Source organism: Heteronotia binoei, chromosome 16, assembly GCF_032191835.1.
Source record: "Heteronotia binoei isolate CCM8104 ecotype False Entrance Well chromosome 16, APGP_CSIRO_Hbin_v1, whole genome shotgun sequence".
Classification (NCBI taxonomy): domain Eukaryota; kingdom Metazoa; phylum Chordata; class Lepidosauria; order Squamata; family Gekkonidae; genus Heteronotia; species Heteronotia binoei.
The window spans coordinates 52,050,385-52,074,557 of record NC_083238.1 but is presented as its reverse complement, the minus strand read 5'-3'; the positions used below and the strand labels follow the sequence as shown (position 1 = coordinate 52,074,557).

General features: G+C 47.7%; 1 protein-coding gene across 1 annotated transcript in view; it reads left to right on the top strand.

Annotated features, from left to right (window-relative positions):
- Window positions 1-24,173, top strand: part of PTH2R (parathyroid hormone 2 receptor) — a 103,952-nt gene that overhangs the window by 16,593 nt on the left and 63,186 nt on the right. The window contains exons 3-8 of the mRNA XM_060257050.1: window positions 6,320-6,457; window positions 13,267-13,377; window positions 14,589-14,710; window positions 15,961-16,058; window positions 18,138-18,324; window positions 20,527-20,680. Of these exons, the coding sequence (XP_060113033.1) occupies window positions 6,320-6,457; window positions 13,267-13,377; window positions 14,589-14,710; window positions 15,961-16,058; window positions 18,138-18,324; window positions 20,527-20,680 (810 nt within the window). The remainder of the gene's footprint in view (window positions 1-6,319; window positions 6,458-13,266; window positions 13,378-14,588; window positions 14,711-15,960; window positions 16,059-18,137; window positions 18,325-20,526; window positions 20,681-24,173) is intronic.

Below are 24,173 nucleotides of genomic sequence, written 5' to 3'. Positions count from 1 at the left end.
GAGGGCTCTCAAAGCAGCTGCCCTTTCAAGGACAACTCCTGCAAGAGCCATGGCTGACCCAAGGCCATTCCAGCAGCTGCAAGTGGAGGAATGGGGAATCAAACCGGGTCTTCCAGATAAGAGTCCGCGCACTTAACCACTACACCAAATTAGCTCTCTAAACCCTGTAAGCTCCAGGAGGATTGGCTAAATTGGAGGGGGGGAGGTAACCTAATGTGTAAAGGAGTTCCTGCTACAAAAATAAGCCCTGGCTACAGGTAGCTTGCATGGTTTTGAAAGTCCAAGCACGCTTGGAAATTCTGCTCTACCAGTCGGAGGCAAGTTTCACATTTGGGAGACTTTTATCCCACAAGGGAATTGCCCCACAGTTCTGGCCCTAGCTTGTAAGAGCCTCGTGGTGCAGAGTGCTAAAGCTGCAATCCTGCAGTCCTTAAGCTCTGCTCACCACCTGAGTTCGATCCTCGGCGGAAGCTGGGTTTTCAGGTAGCCGGCTCAAGGTTGACTCAGCCTTCCACCCTTCCGAGGTTGGTAAAATGAGTGCCCAGCTTGCTGGGGGGGAAGTGTAGAGGACTGGGGAAGGCAATGGCAAACCACCCCATAAAAAGTCTGCCGTGAAAACGTTGTGAAAGCAACGTCATCTCAGAGTCGGAAATGACTGGTGCTTGCACAGGGGACCTTTCCTTTCCTTCCTCTGGCCCTAGCTAGGATGCTAGTGCCATGGCATTCAAGGGAGAGAGGGAAAGGATATTTTCAGCCTGGTTTTCCAGTGGTTAAGATAGTCAGACTAAATTGAATCTGGGAGACCCAGCTTCAACTTCCCCATTTGGAAGCTGGCTGGGTGATCTTGGGACGGTCACATACACTCTCAGCCTAACCTACCTCACAGGGTGGTTGGAAGGATAAAATGGAGGAGAGGAGGAGGATGTAAGCAGCTTTGGAGAAAGGTGAGATAGAAATGAATCGAATAAATTTTAACATCCTTCTCCCAAAAAAGGGATTCAGGGAAAATTAGGGGGTGGGGGTTTAAAATAGAGTTAATTGTATTTTAATTGTTATTTTATAGTTTTAAATTGTAACCTTAAATTGTTTTTAAATTGACTGTTAGCTGCCCTGTGTCCACTTGTCGAGAGGACGGGATAGATAGATAGATAGATAGATAGATAGATAGATAGATAGATAGATAGATAGATAGATAGATAGATAGATAGATAGATAGATAGATGGATGGATGGATGGATGGATGGATGGATGGATGGATGGATGGATGGATGGACGGACAGACGGACGGACAGACGATATAGAGAGAGACAGACAGACAGACAGACAATGATGAAGACAGACAGACAGATGTGTGTGTGTGAGAGAGAGAGGGAGGGAGGGGTAGATTAGGTTAGACAGACAGGCAGGCGGACAGACAGACAGATAGATAGACAGACAATGATGAAGACAAACAGACAGACAGATAGATGTGTGTGTGTGTGTGTGTGTGTATGAGAGAGAGAGGGGGAGGAAGGGGGAGGTAGGTTAGGTTAGGCAGTCAGACAGATGACGGACAGACAGACAGACAGATGATAGACAGACAGACAGACAAAGATATAGGGTTTCTCTACTCTTTTATGGCAGTCTTGAAATGCAAAACTGAATCTCTAATCTCAATTAATGACTACGATTAATTATTCCAAAAGAGAAGGGTGATGTGGAGAGTTACATCAGGGTGAGAGGGGTGCAGACTGCAGGTGTCTATATTATTTTTAACGAAAGATTTTAATCAGCTTTTTTTGTCCTGTTCATTTCGAGATGCCGCTCTCTCGCAGCAGCTGGGCTTCAAACCCTAAACTGTATTGACCCATATAACTCAAAGAGTTTGGCTTTTGGCTCTGGCTACTGATGGCTCTGGGAAGCAAATTGCATAGCAACATCAGTCTTCCCCTGCCATCAGTTCAGATTGATTTTTCTCAGCCTCAGGGTGAGGGAAAGGTTGGGGTGGCTGGGAGAGGGGTATGTTTTCACTCGGTCTGAGATCTTCTACAGCGCTGCAGGAAAAATGGCTCCATTCAGTATGTTATAAAGCATTTCAAAAATAGTTGTTTGGAATATAGGCCCCTGCGGAGACAGCGGCGATTTCAGCCACAACTCGTAAATATAGGTAAGGGGAATAATAATCCCAGCCCATTAAAATCAGCAGCTGGAGGCGTCCCCTTGATGCAGCATGTGTCCAACTCTTCCTGTCTCATTGCTCAGCCTCTTCTGATTTTACCGTTTGATCGAGAAGTGTGGCCAGTGCCCCCACCAAAAGAAATTGTGCATAAGGTCCTGTGGAAATTCTGGCTGATTCCTCACTAGCAGTTGCTCCACCCATGGCCTTCTGCTTTTCCTGGCTCAAAAGATCAATCCCTGCCCCCCCCCCCCCCGGTAGCTGTGCGGCCGCATTTTGACACGCGGCTCCCTACAATTTCCCTTGGGGCTTCTAGATCTTTAAAAAAAAAAAAAAAACAAGAGCAAAAAGGGCAAAAGAACAAAAAACAAGATTAACATGTGGAATTCACTGCCACATGAGGTGGTGACGGCTGCCAGCATAGTCAGCTTCAAGAGGGGATTGGATAAACATATGGAGCAGAGGTCCATCAGTGGCTATTAGACACAGCATATTGCTGGTACTCTCTGTCTGGGGTATTCTTGGTGCTGGGGGGGCACAGTGGGAGGGTTTCTAGTGTCCTGGCCCCACTGATGAACCTCCTGATGGCGCCTGAGGTTTTTTTTGCCACTGTGTGACACAGAGTGTTGGACTGGATGGGCCACTGGCCTGATCCAACATGGCTCCTCTTATTTTCTTATGTGACACAGAGTATTGGACTGGATGGGCCATTGGCCTGATCCAACATGGCTTCTCTTGTGTTCTTATGAGACACAGAGTGTTGGACTGGAGGGGCCATTGGCCTGATCCAACATGGCTCCTCTTATGTTCTTATGTGGCACAGAGTGTTGGACTGGATGGGCCATTGGCCTGATCCAACATGGCTTCTCTTGTGTTCTTATGAGACACAGAGTGTTGGACTGGATGGGCCATTGGCCTGATCCAACATGGCTTCTCTTATGTTCTTATAGCAGAAGAGGGTATCCCGCCTCATCTTACATATTGGGCTCAAATTACACAAATCTATCTATGTGGAAGAGCGGGAAATCAAACCTGGTTATCTCAGATAAGAGTCCACGTACTTAATCACTACACCCAACTGACTCTCCAGTTAATGAAGAAGTTAAAAAGCACCAGACCTAGTACTGAGCCCTGCGGTACCATGTTGGATCAGGTCAATGGCCCATTCAGTCCAACACTCTGCCACAGTGGCCAGAACCAAGGGCCATCAGGAGGTCCACTAGTGAGGCTCCATATATTGGACTCAAATTATAAGCAGAAAGGTACTGGCTTGATATTAGGGAGAAAAAGTTTTACAGTCAGAGTAGTTTGCAGGTGCAACCAGCTGCCTAGGAAGGTGGTGAGCTCCCCTTCATTGGCAGTCTTCAAAACGCAGCTGGATGATTATTTGTCGGAGATGCTTTAGGGTGATCCTGCATGGAGTAGGGGGTTAGACTAGATGTTCTGTATGGTCCCTTCCAGCCCTATGATTCTATGAGTCTACCTTCCCTTTCTTTATCGAACCCCACATGGATTGGCTGGAGTGGGAGGCAGTCTGTTCTCACAGGGAGGGCAAATAGAAGGTTTCTTTGGGAGCCCTTTCTCACCATTCCGTCTTGATCGTTGCAAGAAAATCTATTCCGGCAAGCAGCTTGATGATCCAGAGGTTTATCTTTACCATTTGACAAGTCTTTGTATCTGGGCATTGCTGAAAGGCAACCCAGATCAAAAACTAGGCCTCACAGGTTCCTAAGAGACTTGTTTTAGTGAGTGCTGTCACCAGGCTCCAACTCACCAAGTGTGGAAACACAGAGGATGCGATCACACGAGAGATTTGGCCCGACCTAGCCATGCCTCCCATCTGGATTTAATGTGCTCGATCACACGAGTGAATCTGCCTCCCAAGTCCTGCCTGTACCCAGGGTTCTTTAGTAGCCAAACAACTATGGAGCAGGGATGTCAAACATGCAGTTTGGGGGCCCAATCAGGCCCCCGGGGGCTCCTACCAGGCCCCCAAGCAACTGGCTGTCATCGGCTTCCTTCTCCCTCTCTCTTGTTTTCTTCTGCATCACGGCTTGCTTTGCAAGGCTTGCTCAATTGCACAGGAACTACAGAGCAAAACCTCTATTTTCTCTGTTGGCTGAGATGCCTGCCTTGGGGAGGAATAGCTTGCTTTGCCAGGCTCTCTCACTTGCACAGCAGAGCTACTGAACTAAGCCTCTCTTTTTTCTATTGACTGAGGCTCCTCCCCAACCCAGTCCCTGGGGAAGGAAGGAAGAAAAGAGTCAGAGCTTCCTTTGCCCAGGTTCTTCGATCCCATGGGAGAAATCCAAAGAAAGCACCTTTAGGACCAATGAGCACTAACATTTTAAGCATGTGTTAAGTTTTTTAAAAAAAATATTTTTGTTTGTCTGTGTCCTCTATATAATTTATATCTCTGCTGCCTAATCTTAAATAGGTACACACGTGGCCCAGTCCAACATGTCTTGACCCAACCAGACATAGCCCGGCCCAACAGCTCTCTTTTATGCCAGATCCGGTCCTCATGAGTTTGACACCCCTGCTACAGAGTTTTGCCCTCCATGCAGAGTGTTACACATGACATCGTTGATGCGATGATGTCATTTCCAGGTGATGTCGTTGCATTGGGGCCATTGCGCACAATATTCTGCCCACGACATTCCCCGAATCCCCCTACTGGAACATTGCATTTAAAAAAAGCGAACCCTGTGAATAAAAGTCTGGGAAAGTAAGACTTTTTAATTTCTCTCTTCTTAACCTGAAATCTTTCTTCTATGGCAGGGGTGGGGAAGATCACTTGGTGTGGCCCCTTGGGGATTGCTGGATTGAACCGAGCCATGTGGCAGCCTCTCTGGAGCCTGGCTGGCCAGCGAGGATTGTGAGGCCCAGTCGCACTGTGCAGCAGACTCCCCAGGGCCAGGCAGGGATTGCAGGGCCCAGGGCCGGCCAGAATTGCTGCAGGGCCTGGAAAAGTTATTGTCACAGTTCAGTTTGCACTTGATTATCCCAAATGGTGTGGCCTAATATACTAATGAGTGTGTGACCTAATATGCTAATATTAGGGGATGTGGTCTAATATGCTACTGAGTTCCTGCTGGGCTTTTTCTACAAAAAAACCCTGGATCTATGCATTTGCCTAGGGCCATGAGTGTGTGTGTGTGTGTGCCAGATTAGGCTCTCCCCACATGAATTCAAATAGAAAAACAATTATTTGCATTAATTTTGCTGGCCTGAATCATTCTCCCTCAGCGGAGCACTGTTTTTTAAGGTGATAATTTTTTATGGCCCACAAATGATGTTATAAGTATCCATCCATATGGCCCTTGGCAGAAAGAAGGTTCTTCACCCCTGTTCTATGGAAGCAGAAATTTCTGCATCCCTTTCAACCAAACACAGCAGCCCCGAAGCAGAATGGCTATTAAGGGAACAAATCTCATTTTCTCAGGTCCAAGGGTGACGCGGCACCAGCCAAAACTAGGGTTGCCAAGTCCAATTTAAGAAATATCTTGGGACTTTGGGGGTGGAGCCAGGAGACTTTGGGGGTGGAGCCAGGAGACATTAGGGGTAGAGCCAAGATCAAGGCTGTGACAAGCATTATTGAACTCCAAAGGGAGTTCTGGCCATCACATTTAAAGGGACGGCACACCTTTTCAATGCCTTCCTTCCATAGGAAATAATGAAGAATAGGGGCAGCTTCTTTTGGGGCTCATAGAATTGGACCCCCTGGTCCAAACTTTTTGAAACTTGGGGGGTACTTTGGGGAGAGGCACTAGATGCTATACTGAAAATTTGGTGCCTTTACCTCAAAAAACAGCCCCACCAGAGTCCCAGATACCCGCGGATCAATTCTCCATTATTTTCTATGGGAATAAATCTCCATAGGGAATAATAGAGTTCCCAGCAGACATTTCCCTCCCTTCCCCCCGCTTTCTGACGACCCTGAAGCGGGGGGAGGGCCTCCAAACCGGGGGATCCCCTGCCCCCACCTGGGGATTGGCAACCATAGCCAAAGCTGATTTTGTTATGAGAGAGATAAGATCTGCCCCAGCCATGGCCAAAGCTTCAGACGCTTAGAAATTAGTTCAGTTGTTCTGAATGAAAGTGTGGCTGCCTGGAAAGGCAGGTTTGTGATTGTGAACTCTCTTCTTGGCTATTCTTCATGAGCTCTGTTTCTGCTTGGGCTTTTTCTCTGCCAGGTCGATTTGGATTATACCATTACGACTGAGGATCAAATTTATCTTCTCCTGGAGGCCAGAGTTCAGTGCGAACAGAACATCACAGCCCAGCTCCAAGAAAAAAGAGGTGTGGTATCTGAGCAGCCTCTCTATTTGTTTTTGTTTTTTTGTCACCCAGAGTTTCTAAATGGTTTTGAGGTAGATGTACCATGAAAATGAGATAGATCTAGGCAGAGCTTTTTCTGTAACAGGAACCCCTTGTATATTAGGCCACACACCCCTGATGTAGCCAATCGTCCTAGAGCTTACAAAAAAGAGCCTTGTAAAGGGTGGAATTCTAGCAGAAGCTCCTTTGCATATTAGGCCACATCCCACTGATGTAGCCAATCCTCCAAGAGCTTATAAAAAAGAGCCTTGTAAGGGGTGGAATTCGAGCAGGAGCTCCTTTGCATATTAGGCCACACACCCCTGATGCAGCCAATTCTCCAAGAGCTTACTAAAAAGAGCCTTGTAAAGGGTGGAATTCTAGCAGGAGCTCCTTTGCATATTAGGCCACACCCCACTCATGTAGCCAATCTTCCAAGAGCTTACAAAAAAGCTCTCTCTGAATCAGCATCTCAGGGTGGTTTACAATCTCCTTTATCTTCTTCCCCCACAACAAACACCCTGTAAGGTGGGTGGGGCTGAGAGAGCTCTCCCAGAAGCTGCCCTTTCAAGAACAACTCTGCCAGAGCTGTGGCTGACCCAAGGCCATTCCAGCAACTGCAAGTGGAGGAGTGAGGAAATCTAACTCAGATAATATCTGGGGACTTTGGGGGTGGGGCCAGGAGACTTTAGGGGTGGAGCCAGGAGACTTTCCCTAAAATAAATAAATAAGAACACAGCAGTGCAATTCCCTTGAATAAAGTCTTCATTTCCTCACCCAAGCAGCTGCAAATAATCTCTCTCTCTCTCTTTCTCTCGCTGTCTCTCTCACACAAACACACATAGAAGCAAAAATGAAATAATTTGCAATTCGACACACGTGTGTTCTCACTGGGGCAACTTACTTACAAGTTGCTGAACTTCCAATAACACAGAGAAACCAAAGATTCAAGTTTACCCTTTACTATGCAAACCACCTCTGAAAAGCTTGTACAACAAACAGAGGGTCTAGTCTACTTTCACAGCTCCTGGGAGCAGCCACGTTGTTCTGCCTGCTCACCCCGTCCCCACCCAGCCTTAAAGACACAGACACACCATCCAAAAAGGAAGCCCTGGCATGCTTTCTCCTAGCGTTCTGAAGGGGAAAGGCACATGGTAGTTGTGGGGGTGGAGCTTCCCCGCTGGCCAGCTGACTGGGGGTGGGAAGGAGCCTGGGAAAGCAGGAGACCCCCCCACTGGGACCTGGGGATTGGCAAGCCTGGTGGCGAATCAAACCTGCTTCTCCCAGATAAGAGTCTGCGCACTTAACCACTACACCAAACTGACTCTCTAGCTCGTTTTGCTTCAAAAAAAGCATGGATCTCACCCCATACTGCATCTGGATCGAGGCGGCTCGGCAGTACTGATGTTGTTGGACGTATCGGCAGTGTTCGATACGGTCGACCATCGGTTGCTGACCCGCCATCTCACCAACACAGGGATTCAGGGGTTGGTCTTGCAATGGCTTTCTTCTTTCCTTGATAGTCGGGAACAAAGGGTGGCGATTGGGGGTGAACTGTCCCGGAGACATGCGCTTGACTGCGGGGTGCCTTAGGGGGCGGTGCTCCCTCCGATGTTGTTCAACATCTACATGCGCCCCCTTGCCCAGATCGCCCGGAGGTATGGGTTGGGTTGTCACCAGTATGCTGATGACACCCAACTCTATCTACTGATGGACAGCCAGCCTAACTGTGTCCCAGAAAATTTAGACCTGGCGCTAAAAGCCGTGGCTGGGTGGCTTAGGCTGAATAGATTGAAGCTCAATCCAGCGAAGACAGAGGTCTTTTGCTTGAGTCGTGGTGGTCTGGGAAGGGAAATGCCCCTATCGGCGTTTGACGGTGCGCCACTGGTAATGGCGCACAAGGTCAAGAGCTTGGGGGTGCTACTGGAGCCTGCTTTGACAATGGAGGCCCAGATAGCAGCCACTGCTAAATCGCGTTTTTCCATCTTAGTCAGGCAAGGCAGTTGGTCCCCTTCCTGGAGCACGGCGACTTGGCAACAGTGATCCATGCAACGGTCACCTCGAGACTGGACTACTGTAATGCCCTCTACATGGGGCTGCCCTTGTGCCAAACCCGGAAGTTGCAGCTGGTGCAGAACACGGCCACCTGGCTGTTATTGGGGCTTCCCAGGTGGGAGCACATTCAGCTGGGACTATGGGAACTGCACTGGCTGCCAATAGTATACTGGAATCGTTACAAGGTGCTGGTTATTATGTTTAAAGCCCTATAAGGCCTAGGACCTGCGTACCTTAGGGACCGTCTCTCTGCACATGCTCCCCAGAGAGTACTTAGATTGGGATCACAAAATCTATTAGTAATCCCCGGGCCAAAGGAGGCCCGATTGAAATCAACTAGAGACAGGGCCTTCTCAATCGTAGCCCCCTGCTGGTGGAACCAACTGCCAGATGAAGTGAGGGTCTTGCGGAACCTTGTGCAGTTCGGCAAGGCCTGCAAGACTGTCCTCTTCCGGCTGGCATTCAATTGACTTGGCACCGGTACTTAAGAGAAGTGGAAGAAGGCCGTCGCCACCAGAATAGCACCAACTCAATATTCTGTTTTTCTGTTTTAGCTGTTTTAATCGTTGTATATCTATTTTATTACCAAATGTGTAATTTTAATACTTATTAATTTAATCGTTTGTGGGATTTTATGTTGTGATCCGCCCTGAACCTGCTTCGGCGTGGGGGGCGGGATATAAATCAAATCAAATCAATAAATAAAATACTCTGAGTGCCAGACTACATCATGACTTGTATGAACAGTCTGCTCTGATCTGGATAGGAAAGAAGGGAAATCTGTCTCTGTGACAGCCACCAGGGAAACTGAGTCAGATGGAGGAATTCAGCAAAAACATGAGAACAATAGCTTCATTAACTGCTGAATGTCAATTTAGTAAAGCAGGTGCATGCCCACATCAAGGAATGTGATTAATAGGGAACAGAAATTACCTTCGGGAGGGAGAGCAGAGCTCAGGTTCCAAAAACACCAGCTAATAAGAGCAACAAGAAAGGCAAGAAGAATGCTCGAGACAGCGTTTCTGCAGAACCACTTCTGAGTCATTGATCGAGGGCCTCCCACACACTCTATTTCCATCCTTTGTCAAATATTTTTCCCGTTTCGCTTCCCGGTTAGAGCAACAATCCCCGGGAGGTGAAAACATCTAGCGGTCGACTCCTTGGGGAAATCTTTCCAGGATCGACTGTTTGTATGAGGCAGATTTGTTTTAACATCGTCGTATTCCTTCGGGGGTCGGAACAGAATCTGCTGTGTTTCTCCGGCAGAACAAGAAACACATCGAGTTAGGGTTGCCAACTCTGGGTTGGGAAATACCTGGAGATTTGGGGGCGGAGCCCGAGGAGAGCTGGGTTTGGGGAGGGAGTTTCCTATGGGGTTTTTTGTAGCAGGAACTCCTTTGCATATTAGGCTACACTCCCCTTATGTAGCCAATCCTCCAAGAACGTACAGGGCTCTTCTTACAGGGCCTACTGTAAGCTCCTGGAGGATCGGCTACATCAGGGGCGTGTGGCCTAATATGCAAAGGAGTTCCTGCAACAACAACAAAAAAGCAACCCTGGACTTTCCTATGAGGAAAGGCTGGGACTTCTCCGTTTAGAAAAGATCTCTCTGACCGATTCCCCAATAGCCTTATGCTGCCCTCACTCTCCTCTTCTCAACGGAACTTCCGTCGGATTTCACACTATCCGCAACTCACTCTGCCTCTTTCATGCAGCAAACAAGATCCTCTAAGAACCAGTTTATGTTTGCCGTTCAAAAAAGGCGAAGAGGAGTGTGAGAGCAGCATAAGGCTAGTGGGAAACCAGTCTCTCTCTCTCTCTCTCTCTCTCTCTCTCTCTCTCTCTCTCTCTCTCTCTCTCTCTCTCTCTCTCTCTCACCAGTTTGGTGTAGTAGTTAAGTATGCGGACTCTTATCTGGGAGAACCGGGTTTGATTGCCCACTCCTTCACATGCAGCTGCTGGAATGGCCTTGGGTCAGCCACAGCTATCACAGAGGTTGTCTTTGAAAGGGCAGCTTTTGGGAGAGCTCTCTCAGCCCCACCCACCTCACAGGGTGTCTGTTGTGGAGGTAGAAGATAAAGAAGATTGTAAGCCGCTCTGAGTCTCTGATTCAGAGAGAAAGGGCGGGGTATAAATCTGCAGTCTTCTTCTTCTTCTTCTTCTTCTTCTTCTCTCTCTCTTTTTCTCTTTGTCTCTGATAATATAAAAAGGTAAAGGTAGTCCCCTGTGCAAGCACCAGTCATTTTCGATTCTGGGGTGACGTTGCTTTCACAACGTTTTCACAGCAGACTTTTCACGGCGTGGTTTGCCATTGCCTTCCCCAGTCATCTACACTTTCCCCCCCAGCAAGCTGGGGACTCCTTTGACCGACCTCGGAAGGATGGAAGGCTGAGTCAACCTGGAGCCAGCTACCTGAACCAGCTTCAGCTGGGATCGAACTCAGGTTGTGAGCAGAGGGCTCCGACTGCAGTACTGCAGCTTTACCACTCTGCGCCAAGGGTCTTCTCTGATAACATACATAAATAAAATAAACTATATACGGGAAGCAGAAAACATTGCACAAAAGATTCAAGAACCAGAGTCTGTGCGCATCTGTGGATGGTGTGGAATACAATTTTACACTTTCACCACCTGTCAGGCTCTCCAAGAAAAAGAAGAAGAAGATGAAGATGATGATGATGATGATGATGATGATGATGATGATGATGATGATGATGATGATATTGGATTTATATCCCGCCCTCCACTCCGAAGAGTCTCAGAGCGGCTCACAATCTCCTTTACCTTCCCCCCTCAACAGACACCCTGTGAGGTAGATGAAGATATTGGATTTATATCCCACCCTCCACTCCGAAGAGTCTCAGAGCGGCTCACAATCTCCTTTCCCTTCCTCCCCCACAACAGACACCCTGTGAGGTGGGTGGGGCTGGAGAGGCTCTCACAGCAGCTGCCCTTTCAAGGACAATCTCTGCCAGAGCTATGGCTGACCCAAGGCCATTCCAGCAGGTACAAGTGGAGGAGTGGGGAATCAAACCCGGTTCTCCCAGATAAGAGTCTGCACACTTAACCACTACACCAAACTGGCTCTCCAAAAGAACTGGATTTGAAAACATGTGCAGACCTCGGTCAACCAGCAGACCACTTTCACACGAGGAATGATTTCACAAGGTTTGATGTCGTTTCAAAAGATATTGCGCGTGATACTGACAACAAAGTAGCCCAATTCTGCAAGCAAATCGGGGGGGTGGGTGGGCAGGGGGACAAGCAAACGAAGGCAGAGCACCAGAAGCAACGTGGATGCTGGAGTCCAGAGAAAATTTTGCTCATCTACTTAGAATGATGTAAGCGATACACTTGAAGCTTATATGAAGAGAAGTGAAATGTACAAAGAAGTATCAAGCAGTGTGTGTGTGTGATTTTTTTTTTTAAGCTACATGATGCAGACTTATCCGACAAACAACATCGACAAGATTCCCTAAAGGTACTTGACTCATAGCCTCTCGACTTGAATCTCTGCGGAGAACTAGGGCAGCTCCACTTTTCTAGGCGGGCAAAGTTTAACAAAATGGGAAATTCAGCCGCATTGATCTTCATGGTGCATTGTGGAAGGTGGAATGCAATTTGTATTTCCGAATGTTGAGATTGCATTGTGCATTTTTCTAACATTGGCGATTACTTACTGCTCCGTGGTGCACTCTTCTTCTTAGCTAAAAATGATTTTTAAAAAAAATAATAATAACGATAATACGTTTTTATAGTCCGCCTTTCTCGCTGGGACCTTGGAGGTGGAGCAAGGAGCAAGGTTGCGACTAGCATAATTGCACTTCAGAGGGCCATCACATTTAAAGGGACAGCACACCTTTTAAATGCCTTCATTGAAAATACTGAAGGATAGAGGCACCTTCTTTTGGGGCTCATAGAATTGGACCCCCTGGTGCAATCCTTTTGAAACTTGGAGGATATTTTGAGGAGAGGCATTGGATGCTATGCTGCACATTTCATGCCTCTATCTAAAAAAAGGGCTTCCCCTGAGCCCCAGATACCCGCAGATCAGTTCTTCATTATACCCTATGGGAATCAGTCTCCATAGGGAATAATGGATTGCCCAGCAGACATGTCCCTCCCCTCCCCCTGCTTTCTGATGACCCTGAACCGGGGGGGAGGGCCTCCAAACTGGGGGATCCCCTGCCCCCACCTGGGGCTTAAAAATACCAAGAGAGAAGTCACTCAGGACGATATATCAAAAACAACCTAAACAAGGTTATAATGACAAAATGACTAAACTATATATTACAAAAACTGAACCTTTATGGTGAAATATAGGTCACATTATACACACATTACATACTGGATGCATTCTCTATGTTCTCAAATGACCTAAAGTTCATGAAACAAGTAGAGTTTCAATGTACAGGAGGCCAACTAAATACCCTGTTTCAAAGTACATCGGAACTCTACTTGTTTTGTGAACTTTATGTCATTTGAGAACATAGAGAATGCGTCCAGTATGTAATGTGTGTATAAAGTGACCTAAATTTCACCATAAAGAAATGCCTAGTTTAGTCATTTTTGTCGCTATAACCTTGTTGAGGTTGTTTTGGATATATTACCCACCTGGCAATTGGCAGCCCTATTAAACGCACTGCGAACCAGAACTCTCAGAGGTCATACACTGGTCTTGTGATGTCCTCTCATCACCTTTACCTGCAGCTGCTTCCTGTTTTGTTTTTCTGCAGATGACAACTGCTTTCCGGAATGGGATGGCCTGATCTGCTGGCCCCGGGGATCTGTGGGGGAAACACTGGCTGTTCCTTGCCCTCCTTACATTTACGACTTCAACCACAAAGGTATGTAACACACACCTCTCATTACTATCGTACACATAGCTAATAGTGACATGTAGCTCCCAAATGCAGATACCTAAATCCATGGATTGGTGTCACCAGGGGTGGAATTCTAGCGGGAGCTCCTTTGCATATTAGGCCACACGCTCCTGATGTAGCCAATCCTCCAAGAGCTTTCAAAAAAGAGCCTTGTAAGCTCTTGGAGGATTGGCTACATCAGGGGGTGTGGCCTAATATGCAAAGGAACTCTTGCTAGAATTCCACCCCCGGGGGGCACCTCAATGCTAAAAAGAGGCTTCTGCAAACGCGGCGTGGGGAAGCGAAGTGGGGCAGTTGGCTCAGTTTTCACAGCGGGCTCCTCGGCGGTGCGGGGTGGCTGGCATGTGCGAAGGGTGTGCCTAGAGCTGCACCGTAGGTCATGTGGCACCTTAGGCAGCTGTCTACATGGCCTACTCCCACACGCCAGCCCTGGCACCATCGATTTATACAGGAGCATTATGATACGTCTCAAATGACGGAACATTCTTCTATACATTTTTTTCCTTCCTTTTCCCATAGGAAACCAGCAGAAAGGATTTGGGCTTAGCTTTCTCCACTTCTTTCTAGTTTTCTAATAGCAGAAAACTATTTTTGATGGCTATGGCAGTAGCTGAAGAAGAAGAAGAAGATGATATCGGATTTATATCCCGCCCTATACTCTGAAAAGAAGTCACAATCTTCTTTCCCTTCCTCCCCCGCAACAGATACCCTGTGAGGTGGGTGGGGCTGAGAGGGCTCTCCCAGCAGCTGCCCTTTCAAGGACAACCTCTGCCAGGGCTATGGCTGACCCAAGGCCATTCCAGCAGCTGCAAGGGGAGGAGTGGGGAATCAAACCCGATTTTCCCAGATAAGAGTCCGCACACTTCACCACTACACCAAACTGTCTCTTGAGACACAAGTGTATTATCTAGGGTTGCTAGCTCTGGATTGGGAACTATCTGGAGATTTTTTTGGGGGTGGAGCCTGGGGAGAACAAGGTTTGGGGAGGACGGGAACCCAGCTTGGTATAATTGCCATAGAACCCACCTTCCAATGCGGCCATTTTCTCCAGGGGAACTGATCTTGGTTCTCTGGCGATCAGTTGTAATCCGGGGAGATCTCCAGATGCTACCTGGAGGTTGGCAGCCCTGGCCTCAGTGAATGCTACGCCTCACGAGAGCTCTTCTGTCTTCCAGGTATGGCGTTCAGGCACTGTTCTTCAAACGGGACATGGGTCTTTGTGCAAAGTTTAAACCGAACGTGGTCTAATTACTCCGAATGCCTGAGCTTCCTGCAAGCAGAAATCCATTCAGGAAAGGTACGGCTCTTTTTTCTGTGGAGGAGAGGTGATGAAAAGCTATTTCAAGCATGGTGTTTGAGGGCACGGAGAGCTCTGGGGGATGAAATTTAACAACCCAACACAGAATGCCTTCACTTCAGGGGAGTTAGGGAAGCTTGTTGTACGGCCAACCTATAAGAGTTTACGTTCCCAGATCTTCGCTAGGTAATGCACTGGTCTGAGATGTCTGGAGCAACTTTTGTTTTCAGGATTTCTTCAGGGCCTGTTAAATCTGTGGTCCCCGCTGGGGAGGAGTTGATCTGAATTGACCTGACCGTGATCTCATCAGATCTCGGAAGCTAAGCAGGGATGGCCCTGAGTCATAGTTAGATGGGAGATCACCAAGGAATACCAGAGCTGTGTCATGGAGGGAGGCAGATGTTGTTTTGTAGAAAAATAGGTGGTGGAGCTCACTAGCATAACTCATTAGCATATGCCACCTTCACCTCTGCCAGTCAAAAGCAGCTTGATGCAAAAAAGGAGAGCCCCGGGCGAGCGAGGCCTGCTTGGGCTGGCTAGAGATCCAGCCAGCCCAACCAGGCCTTGCTCATCTGGGGCTCTCCTTGGTCACCCACTGCCCCAGTCAAATGGCCAGCAAGCCACCCACAACCCAATATCACATCAGAAGTGGAGAAAGGGTGGTGTGTGCTTCTCCAGGGGTTAATGAGGGCTGCTGGGAGCGGGGCAAAGCCCCTGGTGGCTGGCTGGTTGCTCGCTCTCCTAATCCAACAGGCCCAGCTTTGAAAATCGAAGGTTTAAGTCACTGGAACTCCTCATTTTACAGCTGCTTGGTTTTGACAATGAACTAACATGCAGATGATTAACTTGGGCTGCCAAACTCCCACCCCTGAAGAGCCCTGTTGCCGTGCAGGGCGAGCAGCGTGATGACATCATCGGGGAGTGACATCATCGTTCCGGGCATACCGCTTGGTGGATGCTGCAGGAATCGCAATAAAACTTTAAGGTACCATACAGTTTTACTGTGATTCTTAGAGTGCCCCTGATGCGACACTCTAGGGATCACAATAAAACTCTATGGTGCCATCAAGTTTCATAGAGTTTCATCGTGATTCCTAGAGTGTCCCCCGTGCAACATGCCAGGTGCGTTTTTGTCATTTCTGGGTGACGTATGCTAAGAGACTTGGCAACCCTATGATTAACCAAGGCTCTAGATTAAGCACTTGAGCAAAATACCATCCTTAACTTCTTGCTGTTGTTGTTTTCTCTAGAGAGAGTTTTTTGAACGCCTCTATATCATGTACACGGTCGGCTACTCTGTCTCCTTCACCTCCCTGGCGGTGGCTATTTTCATTATTGGCTACTTCAGGTGAGTGATTCCCCACTCCAGAATTTGGCTGATCTGAGCTATTTCTTAGATTCATAGAGAACTCAAAACCGCCTCCTGATTCTGTGCCGCTTCTGGTGGGAATGAGGGTTGCCTGAGGGAGGGAAGGAGGCAAGTTATAGCCTGATTTCATCAGATCTCGGAAATGACTCAGGATTAGTACATGGAAAGGAATCTGCCAATGGGGAGGGATGGTGGCTCAGTGGTAGAGCATCTGCTTGGTAAGCAGAAGGTCCCAGGTTCAATCCCCAGCATCTCCAACTAAAAAGGGTCCAGGCAAGTAGGTGTGAAAAACCTCAACTTGAGACCCTGGAGAGCCGCTGCCAGTCTGAGTAGGCAATACTGACTTTGATGGACCCAGGGTCTGATTCAGTATAAGGCAGCTTCATATATATGTTCAAGGTTGCTTTGAAGTTTGGGGAACATTTTAGTCGAGTGAAGTCAGTCAGAAGAAGAAGACCATAGATTTATATCCCGCCCTTCTCTCTGAATGAGAGTCTCATAGCGACTCACAATCTCCTTTATCTTCTCCCCCCCACCACCACCAACAGACACCCTGTGGTGGGTGGGGCTGAGAGAGCTTTCCCAGAAGCTGCCCTTTCAAGGACAACTCTGCGAGAGCTATGGCTGACCCAAGTCTGTCTGGAAATGTAACCATCCATGTACCAGTTCATGGCCATCCCTACAGGGGACATTTGAAGGAGCCCCAGCATGGTCTTACGTGCCTCTGCACATATCTGCCCATGAGGCAGCATTTCACGGCTGTACTGATATCTGCTAACAAATTGGACCAGCTTAATACTTCCAAAGAGACTTTTTCCTAAAGCGGCGATCCACGAGCCCGTGTGCTCTAACCGACAGAAGTCGCAGAGTGATCAAGGTACATGGCACAGTGAAATCACCTCGTGCGTGTGCTGCTGAGGAAATTAAGTTGCCACAGAGCCTTTTTATCTTGGTTTTACTCTCTTCCGCTGCTCTTTCAAAGAGTATTTTTAAAAAGGATTCCTTTCTCCCCTGCATGCAGGCTTCCTCTGCGATTGCCGCCGTGCCTCTTGCCTCAGTCATTTGATGACTGTGACCCCCCCTCCCCAATCCCGTGACAGGATGCCAAAAAGGATTCCAGGCTCAACATGTTTGGAGACCCCTGGCTTAGTGTATCATGTTCATACTGTTACAGGGCGATCCTATTCAAAATTTACTCCACATCTACATAAGATTGCACCATTAATGGGATTTTAAATATATATATATACTGAGAGCCATTTTGGTGTAGTGGTTAAGAGCAGTGCGCTCTAGGCTGAAGAAATGGGTTTGATTCCCTACTTTTCCTCCACGGGCAGCCAGATGGGTGTCTTTGGATCGGCCACAGTTCTCTCAGGACTCTCTCAGCTCCACTTGCCTCAACAGGTGCCTGTTGTGAGGAGAGGAAGGGAAGGTGACTGTAAGCCACTCTGAGACTCCAAGAGAAGGATGGGGTATAAATCCTGCTCTTTTAACTCCTCCTCTTCTCCTCCTCTTCCTCTGCTTCTTCAGTTTGGTGTAGTGGTTAAGTGTGTGGACTCTTCTCTGGGAGAACCAGGTTTGATTCCGCACTTCTCCACTTGCATCTGCTGGAATGGGTCAGCCATAGCTCTCACAGAGCTGTCCTTGAAAGGGCAGCTTCTGGGAAAGCGCTCTCAGCCCCACCCACCTCACAGGGTGTTCGTTGTGGGGGAGGAAGGTAAAGGAGATTGTGAGCCACTCTGAGATTCGGAGTGGAGAACAGGATATAAATCCAATATCTTCTTCCTCCTCCTCTCCTTCTCTCCTCCTCCTTTTCTCCTCTTCCTCTCTTCCTCCTTTTCTCCTCCTCCTCTTCTCCTCCTCTTTTTCTCCTCCTCTTCCAGCTCTCCTCCTCTTTTTCTCCTCCTCCTTTTCTCCTCCTCTCCTCCTCCTCTCCCTTCTCTTCCTCCTCCTCCCAAAACACATCTGACCAGCCCTGTTGAAAAAAGAACGCTGAGCTAGGTTGAATTCTAAGCTAAGGACTAAGGGCTCTCCTTGTTCTCTTCTTACCTCCTACAGGAGGCTTCACTGCACCCGGAATTACATCCACCTGCACCTGTTTGTCTCCTTCATCCTGCGAGCCACCAGCATCTTTATCAAAGACAAAGTAGTCCACACTCAGGTTGGAGCGAAAGAGCTTGACTCTCTGCTCATGGGAGACCTGCGGAGCGTCATAGCAGCTCCTGTCTTAGACAAGCCCCAGTACGTAAGTATTTCTCTCCTTCGCTTTACTCTGGCTTTTCCGCTCTCCACTGCCGGGTGTGACCATTAGAATATATGAGAGTGTTTTCATATAACTTAGACCCAAGTCTGAATTGCACCCAGAAATAACATGGAAGCCAGTGAAGGTGTTCCAATATGATGAGTACCTTGAATGCCAATTAATAATATGGCTGCCATATTCTAAACCAGCATAAGTTTCCAAATTCTTTTTATAGGCCACCTTCCTTTGTGTAGGCACACAGTGTGGTGACATCACTCAGATGAGACGTCCTCGTGCCAGGGACACACGTCATGCCAGGGGCACTCTAGCATTTGGGTAAAAACCTCTATGGCACTATAGAGTTTTTAACCCAAATGCTAGAGCATCCCTCGTTCAATGTGCCCGGTGCGATGATGTCACTTCCAGGTGATGTCACCGTGCTGGGCACATTGAGTAATGATGGAGCTCTTCAGAGGCAGGGCTCCCCCCTCCACCACAAGTCATTTCTGTTCCGGCAGGTTGGAGGCCTCAAAACTGAAGGAAACCCTACCAAGGCAGGGGAATAGTAACCCTAAACCCTATAAAGAATGCACTGTAGTAGTCTTGTTTGGATATTATGTAGTCTGGGACTTCTATACTAAGATTCTCCCCCCCCCAACCCCCCCCCCCGAATTATTATTATTGTTGTTGTTGTTACATTAAATTCCTATCCCATCCTCTCCGCAAGTGGACTCAGGGCGGCTAACAATCACTTCTCTAATACAATTTAAAACCAATAAAATACAATTTAAAACATTTTGTGGTGCTGTACAACTTTGATGTAACAAACACGAATTTGAGCAGACTTCGGAGGATGGCGGAAGACAGGAGGGCCTGGCATGACTTTGTCCAGGGGGTCGCAAAGAGTCGGACTCGACTGTGCGACTGAACAACAGCAACACAACTTTGAAATGGTGGGATCTTTCTTTTTTGCTGTTGGATGCTGTTGGTGGATCAGGCAAGGTTGGTAAAGGATTGGCTGCATCAGGGGTGTGTGGCCTAATATGCAAAGGAGTTCCTGCTACAAAAAAAGCCCTGATCTCACATCGGGGAGGGCGGCTCCAGAGCAAACTAATTGATGCAGAAGCCAAATCGCTCACTCCCTTTAATGCCAGTAGCTCACAAAGTCGAATTTTTTGCTTATAAGACTCAACAGCTTAGAGGGAACATTGTTGGGGAACCCTGCTTTAGGGGGGGAATTGGGGACCCCTAGGGAGAAAGCAGCCTCATCTGGGATAGACTGAATGCTACCTCTATGATCAAATCGTTCCATTTACCAGCAGCCTCCTCAGTCAATATAAAATACAGTCTATTCTTGGCTTTTGATGTCACACTAGCTCTAAGACCCTTGACCCTGAAAGGCTTCTTCCAGTCTGCAGGGCTTTTTTTTGGAGGGTGGGGGGTGTCTAGCAAAAACACCAGAAACGCAGTTCCGGCTGCCTAGGTTTCAGGGGATGTGGCCTAATATGCAATTGAGTTCCTGCTAGGGGGGGGGGTCCCCTCCTACAATAAATCCCTGTGTGCTACAATGGTGTTGTCAGGGGGTGTGGTCTAATATGCAAATAGGTTCTTGCTGGGTTTTTTTCTACAAAAAGGCCCTGTGCGCAACAATGGTGAGTCAGGGGTGTGGCCAAATACGCAAATGAGTTCCTGCTGGTTTCCCCTCCCCAGAAAAAAGATGCTGTGTGCGATAATGGTGATGTCAGGGGGTGTGGCCTAATATGCATATGAGTTCCTGCTGAGGTTTTTCCTACAAAAAGGCCCTGTGTGCAACAATGGTGATGTCAGGGGATGTGGCCTAATATGCATATGAGTTCCTGCTGAGGTTTTTCTACGAAAAGGCCCTGTGTGCAACAGTGGTGATGTCAGGGGATGTGGCCTAATATGCAAATAAGTTCCTGCTGAGGTTTTTCTACGGAAAGGCCCTGTGTGCAACAGTGGTGATGTCAGGGGATGTGGCCTAATATGCAAATGAGTTCCTGTCAGATTTTTTTTCCCCTACAAAAAAGGCCCTGTGTGTGATAATGGTGATGTCAGCTATGCAAATGAATTCTTGCTGGACTTTTCCTGCGAAAAAAGCCCTGCCCGTCTGCAAGGATAGTATCACAGAGCATTGACACCCCAAACAATGGCAAAGACTTGCTTTGTTTTGGATTGACTTGACAGGTAGGATGCAAGATCACCGTGGTGATGTTCATTTACTTCTTGGCAACCAACTACTTCTGGATCCTGGTGGAAGGCCTCTATCTGCACAGCTTGATCTTTGTGGCGTTCTTCTCCGACACCAAGTACCTGTGGGGGTTTACCTTAATCGGCTGGGGTAAAGTACCTTGCTTCTCCTTCAGGAAATGCTTTTTTCCATTCTAAAGTTAATTTATTTACAGTCCAGCAATTTGTCCTTTTGCTCAAATAGGGATGCTAGCCTCCAGGTGGGATCTGGGAACCCCTTGGGGTTACAGGAGATATCTAGATTACAATGACCAGTTCCCCTGGAGAAAAAGGGTGCTTTGGAAGGTGGACTCTGTAGTGGGGATGTCAAACATGCAGCCCAGGGGCCGAATAAGGCCCTCGGAGGACTCCTATCAGGCCCCCAAGCAACTGGCTGTCATCTTCTTCCTTCTTCCTTCTCCCTCTCTCGTTTCCCTTCTGCATTACAGCTTGCTTTGCCAGGCTTGCTCAGTTGTACTGGAGCTACCAAGCAAAGCCTCTATTTTCTCCATTGGCTGAGGCTCCTTCCTTGGGGAGGAAGGGGGAGAGGGACAGCGTGCTTTGCTAGGCTTTCTCGATTGCACAGCAGAGCTACTGAGCCAAGCCTCTCTTCCTTCTATTGGCTGAGGCTCCTCGCCTTCCTAGTCCTCTGGGGAAAGAAGGAAAGAGCCAGAGCTTCCTTTGCCCAGTTCCCTGGATTCCATGGGAGAAATACAATTAAAGCAACTTTAAGACCAATGAGTGCAAATGTTTTGAGCATGTTTTAAGAGTTTTTTTTAAAAAAAATCTTTGTGTTTGTCTGTATCCTCTATGAAGTTTATGTCTCTGCTACCTAATCCTAAATAGGTCCACACACGGCCTGGCCCAACATGGCCTGGCCTGACAAAGTCTCATTTATGTCAGATTCGGCCTTGATAACAAAAGAGTTCCACATCCCTGCTCTACAGCATTGTATCCCCCAGGGTCCCTCCCCAAATCTCTAGGAATTTCCCAATCTGGATCTGGAAACCCTAAGTTAGCTTGATTTTGTTGTTAAAGCTAAAGTTGGAAGAAGCTGTGTCAACATTTCCAAATTAATGCCTTTGGGATTTTTGTATTGATCCGAAAACTTGCAGGGCATTTGTTTCTTTAATGGTTCAGTTGCAAAGAACATAAGAACATAAGAACATAAGAGAAGCCATGTTAGATCAGGCCAATGGCCCATCCAGTCCAACATTCTGTGTCACACAGCGGCCAAATATATATATATATATATATATATATATATATATATATATATATATATATATATACACACACACACACACACTGTGGCTAATAGCCACTGATGGACCTCTGCTCCATATTTTTATCTAACCCCTTCTTGAAGGTGGCTATGCTTGTGGACGCCACCACCTCCTGTGGCAGTGAATTCCACATGTTAATCACCCTTTGGGTGAAGATATCCATTCTCTCCCTTCCACAGTCCAACAACAGATGGTGATGCCATCAGCTTTATGTCCCACCTCCTTATACGCCTCCCGTCTCGTAATAGGGCCTGGAGCACAGATAGGCAAAATTTGGGGTCCAACAAAACACAGTGTCTACTGGTGAAAATCTTGGTGTGCTGGCAAGCAAGAAAGGAGTGGTGGGAGATGAAGCCACAATTGACCGACCTCTTTTAGAGGGGTACATATGAAGCTGTCTTCTACTGAATCAGACCCTCGGTCCCTCAAAGTCAGTATTGTCTACTCAGACTGGCAGCGGCTCTCCAGGGTCTCAAGCTAAGGTTTTTCACGCCTACTTGCCTGGACCCTTTTGAGTTGGAGGCGCCGGGGATTGAACCTGGGACCTTCTGCTTACCAAACAAATGCTCTACCTCTGAGCCACCATCCATCCCCTGAGGAGCAAGCGGGATCTTCAGGGCACTGCCAACGTTTCAGAGGTTCTCCTTGGATCTGCCTCTTGGAATTGTGGATTCAGGAGCTGTTGGCAAGCAAAACCCATGCCTGTTGGCTTCATTCATTCCACCAGTCCCAGAAAAAAATAACCACACCAAAAAAAATTGCTGCCAGGCTGACAGTGTGATATCACTTGAAGGGGAGACTCAGGAGTAATATCCGTCCTCACTAAGAATCACCAGAAACTCTACGGTTATCATAGAGTTTCCAGTGATTCCTAGAAAGGACTGATGTCACTTCCAGGTATTTCCACTGGGAGTGATAGCATGCTTCGGCAGCCAGCACCTCCAATGTCCCCGCCTTCTTCAGGGACTCATCTAGGGTTACCATTCCCCAGGTGGGGGCAGGGAACCCCCCACTTTTGTGAGCTCACATCAGCTGGCAGCCAGCTGGCTAGGAAGAAATCCCCCCCACCCCCAAACAGCGACATTATGTGTGATGTGCTGACATCACCCAGAAGAGATGTAGGCATGTTGGTGGGTGTGTGTGATGCTTTGGTTTTGGGGAAAAAACTCTATGGCTTGAGAGTGATCTTACCATAAAGTTTTGCCCCAAAACCAGAGTGTCACCCCTGACATCACCAGCATCATTTCCAGGTGGCATATACATGTCACATGATGTCCCCGCCCACTCCTGGAACACTCCCCCCCATCCCCCTGCTAGTGTGACAATCAGACTTGACAACCCTACACTCGCCAGTTGCTAGTGGTCAAACTGTGGCTCGGGAACTACATGCGGCTCTTTCACACATATTGTGTGGCTCCTGGAGGTTGCGGAGGAACTTAATCTCAAGTAAGCTTGAATAGCATTGGGACCTCAGTCAGCCTCTGATTTATATGGTACATGTGTGATCCTTTCTCCCATGGGTGCAAAAAATAATTCCCAACCTTTGGGTGCAAAAAATAATTCCCAACCTTTCCCTGTGCTGGTCTTACAGAGACTGCTATTCCCAGCTTTTGTTTTTTAAAAAGTCTCCTTCGAGCAGGGCCGTGTTGTAAAGTGCATACATATATATTTTATCTTTCTGTGCAAAGAAAGTAGTATGAGTTTTAATAAAGACATGTGTAGTATTTGTTCATGTCTCGCAGCTCTCAAACATCTGACATTTATTCTATGTGGCTCTTACGTTTAGCAAGTTTGGCCACCCCTGTGCTAGACACAGTCTGTCAGCCCTCTTGGGCCGTTCCTAGACAAGCCGGTATTTGGGAAAGACCATGTTTGACCTGCCTTTCCTCCCCTTCTGTTTTTGGCATTTGACTCATGCTACATGAGCTGGAAGGATTAAGCAGCAGCTGCAGAATCTGTCCCGCTATCTGCCTGACAAGAGAGAGCCGATCGGTGGAAAGAATAATTGCTGCCAATTAGTTGCCTGCTTGTTTGGCTTTAACATTTGGAGAGGATGCCTCAGTAAACAGGCACTGCTGCAGCCGACCTAATTAGGGAACGTTCCATTATTCTATAAGCTCCCACTTAGGCCCCTGGTTTACGTTGAGGTGGCCTATCTGCCTCTTGATGGGGCCAGATTGCACTGCCCACGGAGGCTGAGATGATGGAAAGGAATTCTTGCATGTAGAAAGCTATTACATCAAACGGAAGAGCATTAAGCTAGGACTCTACTTTTCTGTCTGCGAATTTTCTAGATTTGGGGGAGGGTGGAATTGTTTC